The sequence below is a fragment of the Orycteropus afer genome, unplaced genomic scaffold, assembly GCF_000298275.1.
Source record: "Orycteropus afer afer isolate SDZICR_OR568_19922 unplaced genomic scaffold, OryAfe1.0 scaffold00114, whole genome shotgun sequence".
Taxonomy (NCBI): domain Eukaryota; kingdom Metazoa; phylum Chordata; class Mammalia; order Tubulidentata; family Orycteropodidae; genus Orycteropus; species Orycteropus afer.
The window spans coordinates 5,783,936-5,795,986 of record NW_006921701.1 but is presented as its reverse complement, the minus strand read 5'-3'; the positions used below and the strand labels follow the sequence as shown (position 1 = coordinate 5,795,986).

The following is a 12,051-nucleotide window of genomic DNA, read 5'->3' as shown; positions in this document are numbered from 1 at the left end:
CAATGTCATGAGACAAAGTGTATGTGAACTGCTGTATGGAAAGTGTATTTGCTCTGTAAATTTTCACCCAAATCACAATAAAAAGAAAAATATATATATACTGCTGTCACTTTCATTACAGTTGCCACATAAAAATATAGGATGCTCAGTTAAATTTGAATTTCAGATAAACAATAATTTTTTATCTGAAATTCAAATTTAACTGGACATCTTGTATTTTTTTTTTTCAGCTTGCTAAATCTGGCAGCTCTAACATCATCTCAAATTTGTTTACTACAGTAGTCTCCCAACTAGTTGCCTAGCTTCTATCTTTCGCTTCCACACCAAAATCCATTTTCAATACAGCCACAAACCAATTCATTTAAAATTTCTCTGATTATGTCACACCTCTTCTTAAAGTCCTCCAATAAATCTTCATTTAATTCAGAATGAAAGTCAAGGTCCTTACAATGGCCTACAAAGTCTTACATGATGTGGCTCTCCATTATCTATGTGGCTTCTTCTGCTACTACCCTTCACCCACCCTCACCTTCACCTGGCTGCCTTTGTTCTAGCTACACTGATTTTTGTTCTAGTTGTTTTTTCACCTGGAAATCACTTTCATCAGATATTCATTTGGTTAACTTTCTTACCTCTTTCACTTTTTAATTTAAATCTTACTTTCTTAATGAGGCCTACAATGACCATTCATTTTATAATCTGGGAAGCACAAAGGCAAATTAATCAAATAATTGCACAAACATGCACGTTGATAAGAATTGCAGTGTGGCCAAAATGAACAGGTGGGTAGCTGAAATGTTTATTTATTAGCTAATGTATGGAAGTATAAATTCAGCAAAGGAAAGGTGGCTTAGGGATGGATATAAACATGTAATGTAGTAAAGCATGGATCATATGTAATTCCAGAACCACTTATAATAGAAAGTAATTCACAGAATAATATACTTGGATCAGTTCTGTTGCAGGTCCCCGTAAGTTTATATACGTAAAACCGGATTATATTGATTTTTTTTTTCTTTTGGCTCTCTTAATTGTTTCCACTATTTTTCAAGTCCATAATAAAAGCTTCTATTACATTTTAACACTTGTTACTGTTACTTAATTTCTGCTACATGATCTTTGCTGATTTCACTAGTTTGTCTCTCCCATACCTCTCTTTTAAATCCCTCTTAGATTTTTTAAGCTGTTTACAAATATGTTTACTTCATTAGATGACTTACGCTATAATAACGGGCCTTCTTAGTAAGTGAAACAAATTAATCTACAGTGCCTTCTTGAGATTTGTTTAACTTCCTTCTTTTTTTCTGTTTTTCCTTTTTAGAAAGCAATTAAATGAAACAAAGTGATAATGAAGGGAAAATTAAGTGTGTAATATTAAAATGTCTGTTTTTCATTAGAAAAAATTGTATGATGATGTTTCCTCTCTATAGATTTCCTGTCAGCAATACCTGCTTATATTTCTTCTTTTTACTTCACAAGAAAAGTTTCAGGTGGGAGAAATATATGGTTCTACAAGGATGTTGTTGTGTTGTTGTTAGGTGCTGTTGAGTCAGCTCCGATTCACAGCGACCCTATGTACAGGAGAAGGAAACACTATCCGGTCCTGCATGATCCTCACAGTCCTTGCTATGCTTGAGCCACTTTATCAATCTAACCTGTTGAGGGTCTTCCCCTTTTTCACTGATCCTCTACTTTACCAAGCATGATATCCTTCTCCAGGGAGTGGTCCTTTCTGACAACATGGCCAAAGTAGGTGATATGAAGTCTGGCTATTCTGACTACCAAGGAGCATTCGAGCTGCACTTCTGCCAGGACAGATTTGTTAGTTCTTCTGGCAGTTCATTGCATTTTCAGTACTCTTCACTAACACTACAATTCAAACATCAGTTCTTCAGTTTTCCTTATTCTTTGTTCAGCTTTCATATGCATATGAAACAAAAATACCAAGGTTTGGGTTAAGCACACCTTAGTCTTCAAAGTGACATCTTTGCTCTTCTACACTTTAAAGAGGTCTCTTGCAACAGATTTTTCCAGCACAATATAATGTCTGATTTCTTGACTACTGCTTCCATGGGTGTTGATTGTGGATCCAAGTAAAATGACAACTTCAATCTTTTCTCCATTTATGTAGAGTTGTAATCCATACTGCAGACTGTAGTCTTTGATCTTCATCAGTAAGTGCTTCAAGTCATCTTCACTTTCAGCAAGCAAGGCTGTGTCATCTGTATATTGCAGGTTGTTAATGAGTTTTCCTTCAACCCTGATGCCATGTTCTTCTTCATAAAGTCCAGCTTCTCAGATTATTTGCTCAGCGTATAAGTTGAATATGTATGGTGAAAGGATACAACTCTGATGCACATCTTTCCTGATTTTAAACCATTCAATATCCCCTTCTTCTGTTTGAATAACTGCCTCTTGGTCTATGTACAGGTTCTAGATGAGCACAATTAAGTATTTTAGAATCCTCATTCTTTGTAGTGTTTCATAATTTGTTATGATCCACACAACTGAATGCTTTTGCATAATCAATAAAACACAGGTAAACTTCTTTCTGGTTTTCCTTGGTTTCAAACAAGATCCATCTGACATCAGCACCAAGGCCATATTTTCCAAGTACTGATGGTTTTTCTTTGTTTCCATCTTTTATATTCCAATCACCGATAATGATCAATACAACTTCATTATACGTTTGGTCCATTTCAGACTGCAGAGTTTTGTAAAGAAATTCAAAGATATACAAGGATAGCAATTGCTAATTGTATAGTAAACTGGTTTGGCTCTAAATTTTTCATTAATGTTTTTCATAAGATATGAAGAAACTATCCATCTAAAGTTCTTGAAGTAGTAGACTCACATTTTTTCAGATCAAACTCAGAGAAATTCTCTGCTTGGGCTCAAGTCTTCCACCAGCTAAGACTATGAACATTTGGTTTAACTGTGTAAAATTAGTAAGTGTAATTTAAACTCAAACCAAACCCACTGCTGTCGAGTCATATCCAACTCATGGCGACCCCTCCTTGGGTTTCTGAGGTGGTATCACTGCGGAAGTAGATTGCCCAACCTTCCAACCTTCCTTCCGAGGAGTGGCTGGTGGTTAGCCAGCCTTCTGGTTAGCAATCAAATGCCTTAGGCACTATACTGTTACCTAAGATCATCTAAACAATTAGGACAAACATTGTTAAGGGTTTAAATTTCAGTTGATTATAACACTAAACTTTGTTTAGATATATTCAAAGACCATAGTTTACTGCCAAATAGCATCAGTTCAAAAAAAGAAAGGACAATAAATACTGTGCAATATCCTAGCAATCATGAGAGAAATGCTTTTTCTAACATAGTGTTTTAAAATTGACTTAAACTTTGATAGTGATTCTTACTTGAGGCATGGGATACTGTCCTTTGTTATTCCTTCACTGGCCACAGTGTTAGTGCTCCCAGAAAGACTCCTTGAAGGAAGTGGTGATGAGAGATCTGGAAATGGAGGACTTGTTTCTGGTTCAGGAGTAATAATATCTTCAACATCATACTGAAGTCGTACCTCTAATGACTGAAAAAAAAAAAGTCAACTTTTAATTTAATCTAAACCAAACCACAGTCACTGCTGTCGAATCTGACTCATAGCAACCCCTCCTTGGGTTTCCAAGGCGGTATCTCTAGGGAATAGATTGCCCAGTCTTCCTTTCAAGGAGTGGTTGGTGGGTTTGAACCACCAGCCTTCTGGTTAGCAGTTAAATGCCTTAGGCACTATGCTACCAGAGCTCCTATGTGTATATATACATGCATATATATGTATGTAATTTTAAAATACCCAAATTATTATTTGTTCAGAGCTTTATTGTTACAACAGGTCTCCGAGTGATGTAAGTGGTTTGCACTGCTAACCAAAAGGTTGGTGGTTCTAATCCACCTAACCAGAAAAACAAAGCTACTGCCATCCAGTCAATTCTGACTGGTGGCGCAATGGTTAAAGTATTTAGCTGTTAACCCAAAGGTCTCGGTTCAAACCCACCAGACAATTTCCAGGAATAGATGAGGCAGTCTGCTTCCATAAAGATTTACAGCCTCTGGTGCAGTTCTACTCTGTCCTATAGGGTTATCTATGATTATCTACCTAGCCGTGAAAAAAAGTCCTCCTGATCTGCTTCTGTAAAGATTATAGCTAAGAAAACCCCACAGAATTCCCATTTTTCTCTGTAACACATGGGATCACCAGGAATTGGAATCAAATCGATGGCAACAGGTTTTACTGCTTAAATACAACTTTATTATGACTTTGATTGGATTAATTCCCTAAACATTTCTAAATGAAATTAATATTTTGTTATTTGTTTCATTAGCTTAGCAATTACTTGTTTAATTTCATTAGCTTGTTCAGGATGGTTAATGAAAAGCATATGGTAATTTAGGAGGAATTCAAAGGTGATCTAGAAACTTTTTTTTTTTAACTAAAAGTTTTAAAATTAAATACTTTATGACTGCAGTAAATTTATCAATTAAGATAAATTTTATAATACATATATAAATATATGCTTTACAATATTAAAATGAGCATTTTGAGATTGAAAACTGCTTATGAAAAAAATGTCATTATGAGGTGGTGAATAAATGAATGTCAAATGACTGTTATAATTAACTTGAAATTAGAAAAAAAAAATGCTGAAATTTGCTATTTATTGAGTATTTACTATATTTAGACCCTAATGTAATGACTTTATATAATCTTCACAAGAACCCTATGAAATTGGTATTATTACTTTCATTTTATTATTATTTTCCATTTTATTTCCACAGATATTATATGGTTAGCTACTCTTGACAAGCAAAGGAGCTCTGGTAGCATAGTGCCTAAGGCACTTGACTGCTAACCAGAAGGCTGACGGTTCAAACCCACCAGCCACTCCTCAGAAGGAAGGTTGGGCAATCTACTTCCGTAGTGATACTGCCTCGGAAACCCAAGGAGGGGTCACTCTGAGTCGGGTCCAACTCAATGGCACATAACAACAACAACATTGACAAGCAAGTCTTATTATAACTTGCTCAGAGTGATATAGGTATTCCATTGTAAAGCCATAATTAGAATTCAGGTTTATCTGCTTCCAAAGCCTAGGCTTTTAACTAATATCCTTTAAAAAGGTGATACTTAATTTTAGCTGTTGAAATAAACAATTATACATAGGCATGTAATAGAAAATCTTTATTTTTTTTGTAAAATGGTAAAAATGCTTTGAGCAGGAAGTCCAATAATAATCTACAGGTTCCTCAATTTAGATTTAATTTTATCCTATACTAGTATCATTATTTTGGATAATGAAATTCATTATTTTAATAGTTAAGGTTGGTAAAGCAACCCCATAATTATTTCTCCCATATTAAAATAATACCAATGTATGTAGAAAAATCACTGAAAGTAACCTTGTCCTAACTGAGAAATAATCATTTGTGGCAATTTATTGATAGAAAGGACAAATCAGATAAAACTTTTTAAAATTAAATAAAGGTACAAAATTAACCTTGCATATAATTTGACATGCATACATAAAAATAAGACAGTAACTATATAAAACCTACAGGCATAAGTCATTTTATTTAACAATGTCAAGTTTTGATAGAGAATTATTTTTGTCATTTTATGCCAATTTTTTCTTAATATTATACTGAACAACAATAACAATTTAAAATTGTATGAATTGGATTACTGGCTACATATTGCAGTCTCAATGGCTGAACACCAAGTGCTAGCCAAAATCTGATTGTTGGTTTCTTATTTTGTCTTTAACAACTGTAAGAGTGAAAGTTCAATTTTAAATGACTTACCACTATTTCTGCTGTAATTTCATGTCTGCTGAACTTATAAAGGATGACATAGGCAGAGACTCCTGATACGCAGAATATTCTGCTCTCCGGACACCAGTTGATCATCTGGATGGCATAGGGATCCTCCTCTACAATTTCACATGTTTGTTTTCCTTCTCCTACCTTCTGTTTTTCAAATACTTTTGATGTTTTTAGCTTGTACAGCATCTGCAGAGTTACTATAAGATATGGAAGTATGATCATCTTCTAATTTGAACTAATTAACATTGTTAAAGCTTTTTCGATGTATTTGTTAAATTATAGACAACATTACATTTTAACTAATAAGTATTTCATTTGCATATTCATATGCATATATTTTGGCTGAAGGGAGAGCACAGGGAGGAAATAAACATTTACAGAACATACACTATATATACCAAGGAATATGTAGATGCTGTGTATGCGTTATCTCATGTGATACTTAAAAAATCTCAGACAGTGGATATTTTTATCCTCATTTATTGATGAAAACAGTGAAGTTCAGAAAGTTTACAATGAAAAAAATCAACTTAATTATCTCCTAATTTTCCAGCCTTTTTCATAATTTTCAGCATTGATTGCTGCATTAGAGGATGATACTACCACTAGAGGATACAACCCTCTTAACAAATTTCAGCCATTCCTTCAGATAAGGAACATAATTTACCAGCTAGCAATAATGGAAGCCATGGAATCTGTAATTATTTTAGAAAGGATCTTTTCTGAGTGGGTCTACAGTGTAGTAAATTTCTTACTGTGGCTTTTCTACCCATAAGTCTTTGTAAACTCCATGGTGGAATTTGCTGTGAGCAACCGAGGAGCTCCTGATTGTACAACTTATCCACCTGGGGTATTTCTGTTGGGCATGGCACAATAATGTTATGATATTTATGATACACATTTAAGTGTGGCATGCACTCTAGTAATTAAAGTGTTAAAGTGTTCTATCATGCTTTGGAAGCTAAGGGACAACTTTGAAGTAGTAGGAAAAGATCATGGCATTGCTCCGCAATTAATTTTTGTTCCAGGAATAAGCTCGGTTTTGCATGAAAAGAATTATCAAAAGAAAATCTGTCACCTTTTGGAATTTCCCCTTCAGCATTTATTCTTTATTGTGTGAGATAAGAAAATGACTTCAGAATCCATGGCTTAAATTCTTTTAACCTTCTTGTCACATTGATGCTCTGCTCAGTTCTTAAGGGACTCTAGCTTGTGGACTAAGAATATCATCAATATTCAATCTTTTTTCCTCAGCTTTTCTGTTTATCATAGTCATCCTCAGAAATTATTCATTCATATAGATTTTTTTTTTAATAGATTCAAATAGCATGTTTATGTTGCTTCTTCATTAGTTTCCATTTCTATCTTCCTTACCTGCTGGACATTTTCACTTGTATATCCTGGTGTTACCACAAAATTCAAACCTCCAAATCTTGCCCGTATTTATTTTCAAAAGAGTTACCTACTGTGGTAGTTAAGGTTATGTGTCAACTTGGCTGGATCTGGTTTTGAGTGGTTGGACACCTGGATGTAGTGATTGATTCCCCATGATTAGACTGGTAATCAACTCCATGGTGGAATATACTGTGAGCAGCTGAGTGGCTGCCTTAGAGATGTGATCAGCTTCCAGTATGTAAGAAACTTTGAGAAAGTTCCTGAGCTTTTTGGCACATCTAGATCCTGCATTTGGCTGATTCATCTCAGTGGCCTGCCATGTTGTCTGCTGATCTTGAGACTGTGAATTCGAACTAGTGGCCTGTTATATTCCTTGATAATCTTAGGACTGTGTCATTTTACTTGTTGATCTTGGGTGTATCAACCTCAGCATCTGCCTGAGTTAAGAGACGCTGCCAGCTCCAATGGGCTGGGAGCAAGAGGCAGAGCTGAAGCCCAAGGTCAAGGGGCCTTCACCCAGCCCCTAAAGCTGGCACTTTGAACTCAGACTTCTAGTCTCCTGAACTTTAAGAGAATAAATTCCTGTTTGTTAAAGCCAAACGTGTGCTATTTTCTGTCAGAATAGCACTAGAGAACCAAAACACGTACATCTTCCTGATTACTCATACTCAGAAACTTAGAACCTTTGGTCACTTGTTCTTTTCTTGCAATCCTGACTTGTAAACTTTTAACTAATCTCCAACACTCACATTGAATGTCACTCCATCAAAATTCCTTTCCTGGAGATACCTGATTCAAACAAATCTCTCCCATCTCTGATCACAAATAGTATCTGGGTTGTACTACATTTAGAATTCTTGTATTACTTATCCTGTAACTATATACGTGCATTCCTTTATCTTTTCTAGTGACAGTATGTTTTCTGAAGCATACAGGAATACTACAATCTTAAGTATCTTTGTATGTCCTTGAATAGACAGCAGGATACTTTCATTCCTTAAATTCACAATTCTCAAGAGTTTTACGTTTATCAATCGTTTCAGTGGATGGTTATGAGCGATAGCAACAAATTGCTCTCTGTTATACAAAAAGAAACTTAAAACTTACTTGCAGAAGCATCCCAAAACTTTATTGATCCATCTGCATGACTAAATGAGAAATAAATTAGCATTAATTACAGTAAAGAAAATATCATAATTACTCTAGAAGTACAAAAACATGAGTTACTATAGTTAAAATTTTTATTAACAATATCATTCCAATTAAAACTAACATGATAAACCATTTCTAAGCTCAAAACAACAGTTTATTTTGAAACATTTCACTAAAATCTAAGGTTAGAAAAAGAATAAGAATTCCCTGGATTTTACTTTAAGAAAACTTTGCATGTTATAGAGAAAAATGAAACTGACTTATGAAAAGTGAACAATATATTTTTATGTAAAATTGTTTAGCCTCAATGAAAAAATACCTGAATTAATATTTATTGCATTAAAATAAGTTCAAAGTATTATAGTTAAATTACAGTTAAGCTTCAAAATATAAAAAGCAAATCCTTTAAACTGGTTCAAAGTTGTTTCGATATTTGGTAATAAATAACCTACTGCCCAATTCTACAAAACTTCATATTGAAAAGAGGATGGAATACTTCCCAGCACAATTCATGAGGTCAGCATTACCCTGACATGAAAACCAGGAAAAAATATTACAGGAAAAGAAAATTACAAGTCAATATCTATCATAAGCATAGTGTGAAAGTCCTTAAGAAAATATTAGCAAATCAGAGCAAGCAAAATACAGAAAGAATAATACATCATGGTTAAATGAGGTTTATTCCAGGAATGCGAGACCAGTTGAAAAAAAATCAATTGATGTGATTCGCTATATTGACAGATTAAAGAAGAAAAGCCATATGATCATTTTAATAGAGAAAGAAAAATTCACCATCCATTAATGGGTAACTCTCTCACCAAACTATAAACAGAAAAGAATTCCTCAATCTGATAAATGGCATCTTAGAACAACCTACAGCTAACATCATATATAACGGTGAAAGACTGAATGCTTTTTTCTGAGAAAGGAACAAGGCAAAAATGTTCACTCCTACCAATCTTGTTGTTGTTGTTTGCCGTCGAGTCGGCCCCAACTCATAGTGACCCCTCCTTGGGTTTCCGAGGCAGTATCACTACGAAAGTAGGATTGCCCAACCTTCCTTCCGAGGAGTGGCTGGTGGGTTTGAACTGTCTGCCTTCTGGTTAGCAGTCAAGTGCCTACCAATCTTATTCAATATATATTAGAGGTCCTAGCTCTGGTAGCTTTGTGCCTAAGACATGTGACTACTAACCAGAAGCCTGGCAGTTTAAACCCACCAACCACTCCTCGGAAGTAAGATTGGACAATCTACTTCCATAGTGATCCGCCTTGGAAACCCAAGGAGGGGTCACTATGAGTCGGGATTGACTCAACGGCAGTGAGGTTTTGGTTTTTATCAACTGCAATAACGGAAGAAAAAATAAAATAAAAGGCATACAGATTGAAAAAGCAGAAATAGAACTGTTTGTATTTTCAGATCCCAAGACTGGTTATGTAGAAAATCCCAAGAAATATACAAAAAGGATACTGTAACTCATCAGCTAAAGCACAAGCTCAATGTACAAAAACCAATTACAGTTTTCTACATTACCAAAGGAGATTTGGAAAATGAAATTAAAAAGCATTATCATTTATAATAGTACCAAGACCATGAAATAATGAAGCATAAATTTAATAAAATTTGTCTAGATCTGTATGCTGAAAGTACAGACCCTGAGGAAACAAATCAAAGAAGATGTAACTGAATGGAGAGATACACCATATTCTTGAATTGGAACCGCCAGCCTTCTGGTTAGCAGTCAAATGCCTTAGGCAATATGCCACTAGAGCTCCCAAGATGTCAGTTCTCCCAAATTTATCTGTAGATTTCTTAGTAGAAATCTACAAACTGACTCTAAAATTTAAATGGAAAAGTCAAAAGAATTTTGAAAAAGAAAAAATCTCATGCTAAATCTACAGAAATCAAGACTGTGATAGTGGTGGGGAAAAAAAAAGACGTATCAGTGGAACATACAGAGTCCAGAAAACAAACCACACATATATGGACAGTTGATTGTTTTCTAAAAGGGGAAGCAGGTTGAGGCTGACTGAATGGCTTGCTATAATTTTTTTAACTCTTCGATTGAGGATTATAATTTATATACAATGAACTTAAGTTTAAGTATATGATAATTTTCAGTAAATGTATACAGTTGTCTAACCAACATCATAATCTAGTTTTAGATTTTCATCACTCCAAAAAGTTTTCTCATGCCAACATGCAACCCTCTTTCCTACCCCCAGGCACAAAAAATCACTGATCTCCTTTCTATTTCCATAGATTTGCCTTTTTCCCCTAGAATTTTCATGTAAATAGAATCCATACAATATAAGTTTTTGAGTCTGCATTCATCACTTAGTATAATGTTTTTCAGGTTCAGCCCTATTGTTGCATATATCAATAATTTGTCCATATTTATGGCTGGCTATGGGTATACTCAATTTGATTTTACCATTCACCAGCTGATGGACGTTAGGGTTGTTTTCAGTTTTTGGCTGAAAAAACATTTACAAATGAAACTTCTTAGAGTATCTTGGTATATTTGCATGCTCTTGCTTTTTATAACTCATAGCAACCCTACAGGACAGAGTAGAACTGTCCCATATGACTTCCAAGGCTGAAGATCCTTATGGAAGTGTGCTGTAGTAAATTACCTGGTATGACTTTTCTAGCCATAAGTCTTGGTAACTCCATGGTGGAATTTGCTGTGAGAAACTGAGTAGCTCCTGATTGTTAAAATCATCCACCTGGGTTTTTTCTGTTGGGAGCAGCACAAAGTAATGCTCTGGGAAGTTTGCTCTCTCTCAGGTGCTTAGAATTCTGATGTTATTGGTGGTTTGGCCACTCTGCCTGGCTCAAAAGGAGGCCTCCTAGAGGCAGAAGAAGTCTCTCTGACTATTGACTGAGAAGGATGAGCTGCTGAAAGAGACATGTACTCCTGAGAGACATGCACTGCTAGGAAAGAGACACAAAAGACACACATTGCTGAGTGAGACACTGAGAGAGACATGCACTGCTGGGAGAGAGACTGTGAGAGACTGTTGGCTGGGAGATGGTGGGCTGAGAGAGACTAAGAGTTTTTCCTGAACTTGAATTGTAGCCTGGTGCTTCCCTCATAAACTCCATAATCTGTAAGTTCTGTGTGGCCACTGCAGCAAATTATCGAACCCAGCAGAAAAGTGGTGGGTGCTGTGGGAGGAATGCTTGGTGTCAGGGTTGGTGAAAGGGCTGGAAGGAGGTAGCATGTCTGGCCTCACAGCAATGGGCTTTGGGCTACTGATAGCGATTCTGTTTTCCTCTTGTGTGGTTAGAGGAGGTCAGAAGATGTGGCCTCCTTGCCTTTTTAGCAGGAAGCAACCTGCCACACCTTTCTCCCATAGAGTGGCTGCTGTTGTTGTTAGGTGCCGTCAAGTCATTTCTGACTCATAGCAACCCCATGCAGAACAGAACGAAACACTGCCCGATCCCGTGCCAGCTCCACAATCCCTGCTATACTTGAGCCCATCATCGCAGCCACCATGTCAATCCATCTCATTGAAGGCCCCCCCCTCTTTCATCGACCCTCCACCCTACCAAGCATGACATCCTTCTCCAAGGAATGGTCCCTTCTGACAACATGACCAAAATAGGTGAGATGAAGTCTGGCCATTCTCGCTTCCAAGGAGCATTTCGGGTGCACTTCCTACAGG

The 12,051-nt window shown here is 35.9% G+C and overlaps 1 protein-coding gene across 1 annotated transcript in view; it reads right to left on the bottom strand.

Annotated features, from left to right (window-relative positions):
- STXBP5L (syntaxin binding protein 5L) overlaps positions 1-12,051 on the bottom strand; it is a 471,051-nt gene that overhangs the window by 114,161 nt on the left and 344,839 nt on the right. Inside the window, exons 14-16 of the mRNA XM_007943886.2 lie at positions 8,338-8,378; positions 5,815-6,032; positions 3,378-3,547 (exon numbers count right to left, since the gene is read on the bottom strand). Coding sequence (XP_007942077.1) covers positions 3,378-3,547; positions 5,815-6,032; positions 8,338-8,378 — 429 coding nt within the window. The remainder of the gene's footprint in view (positions 1-3,377; positions 3,548-5,814; positions 6,033-8,337; positions 8,379-12,051) is intronic.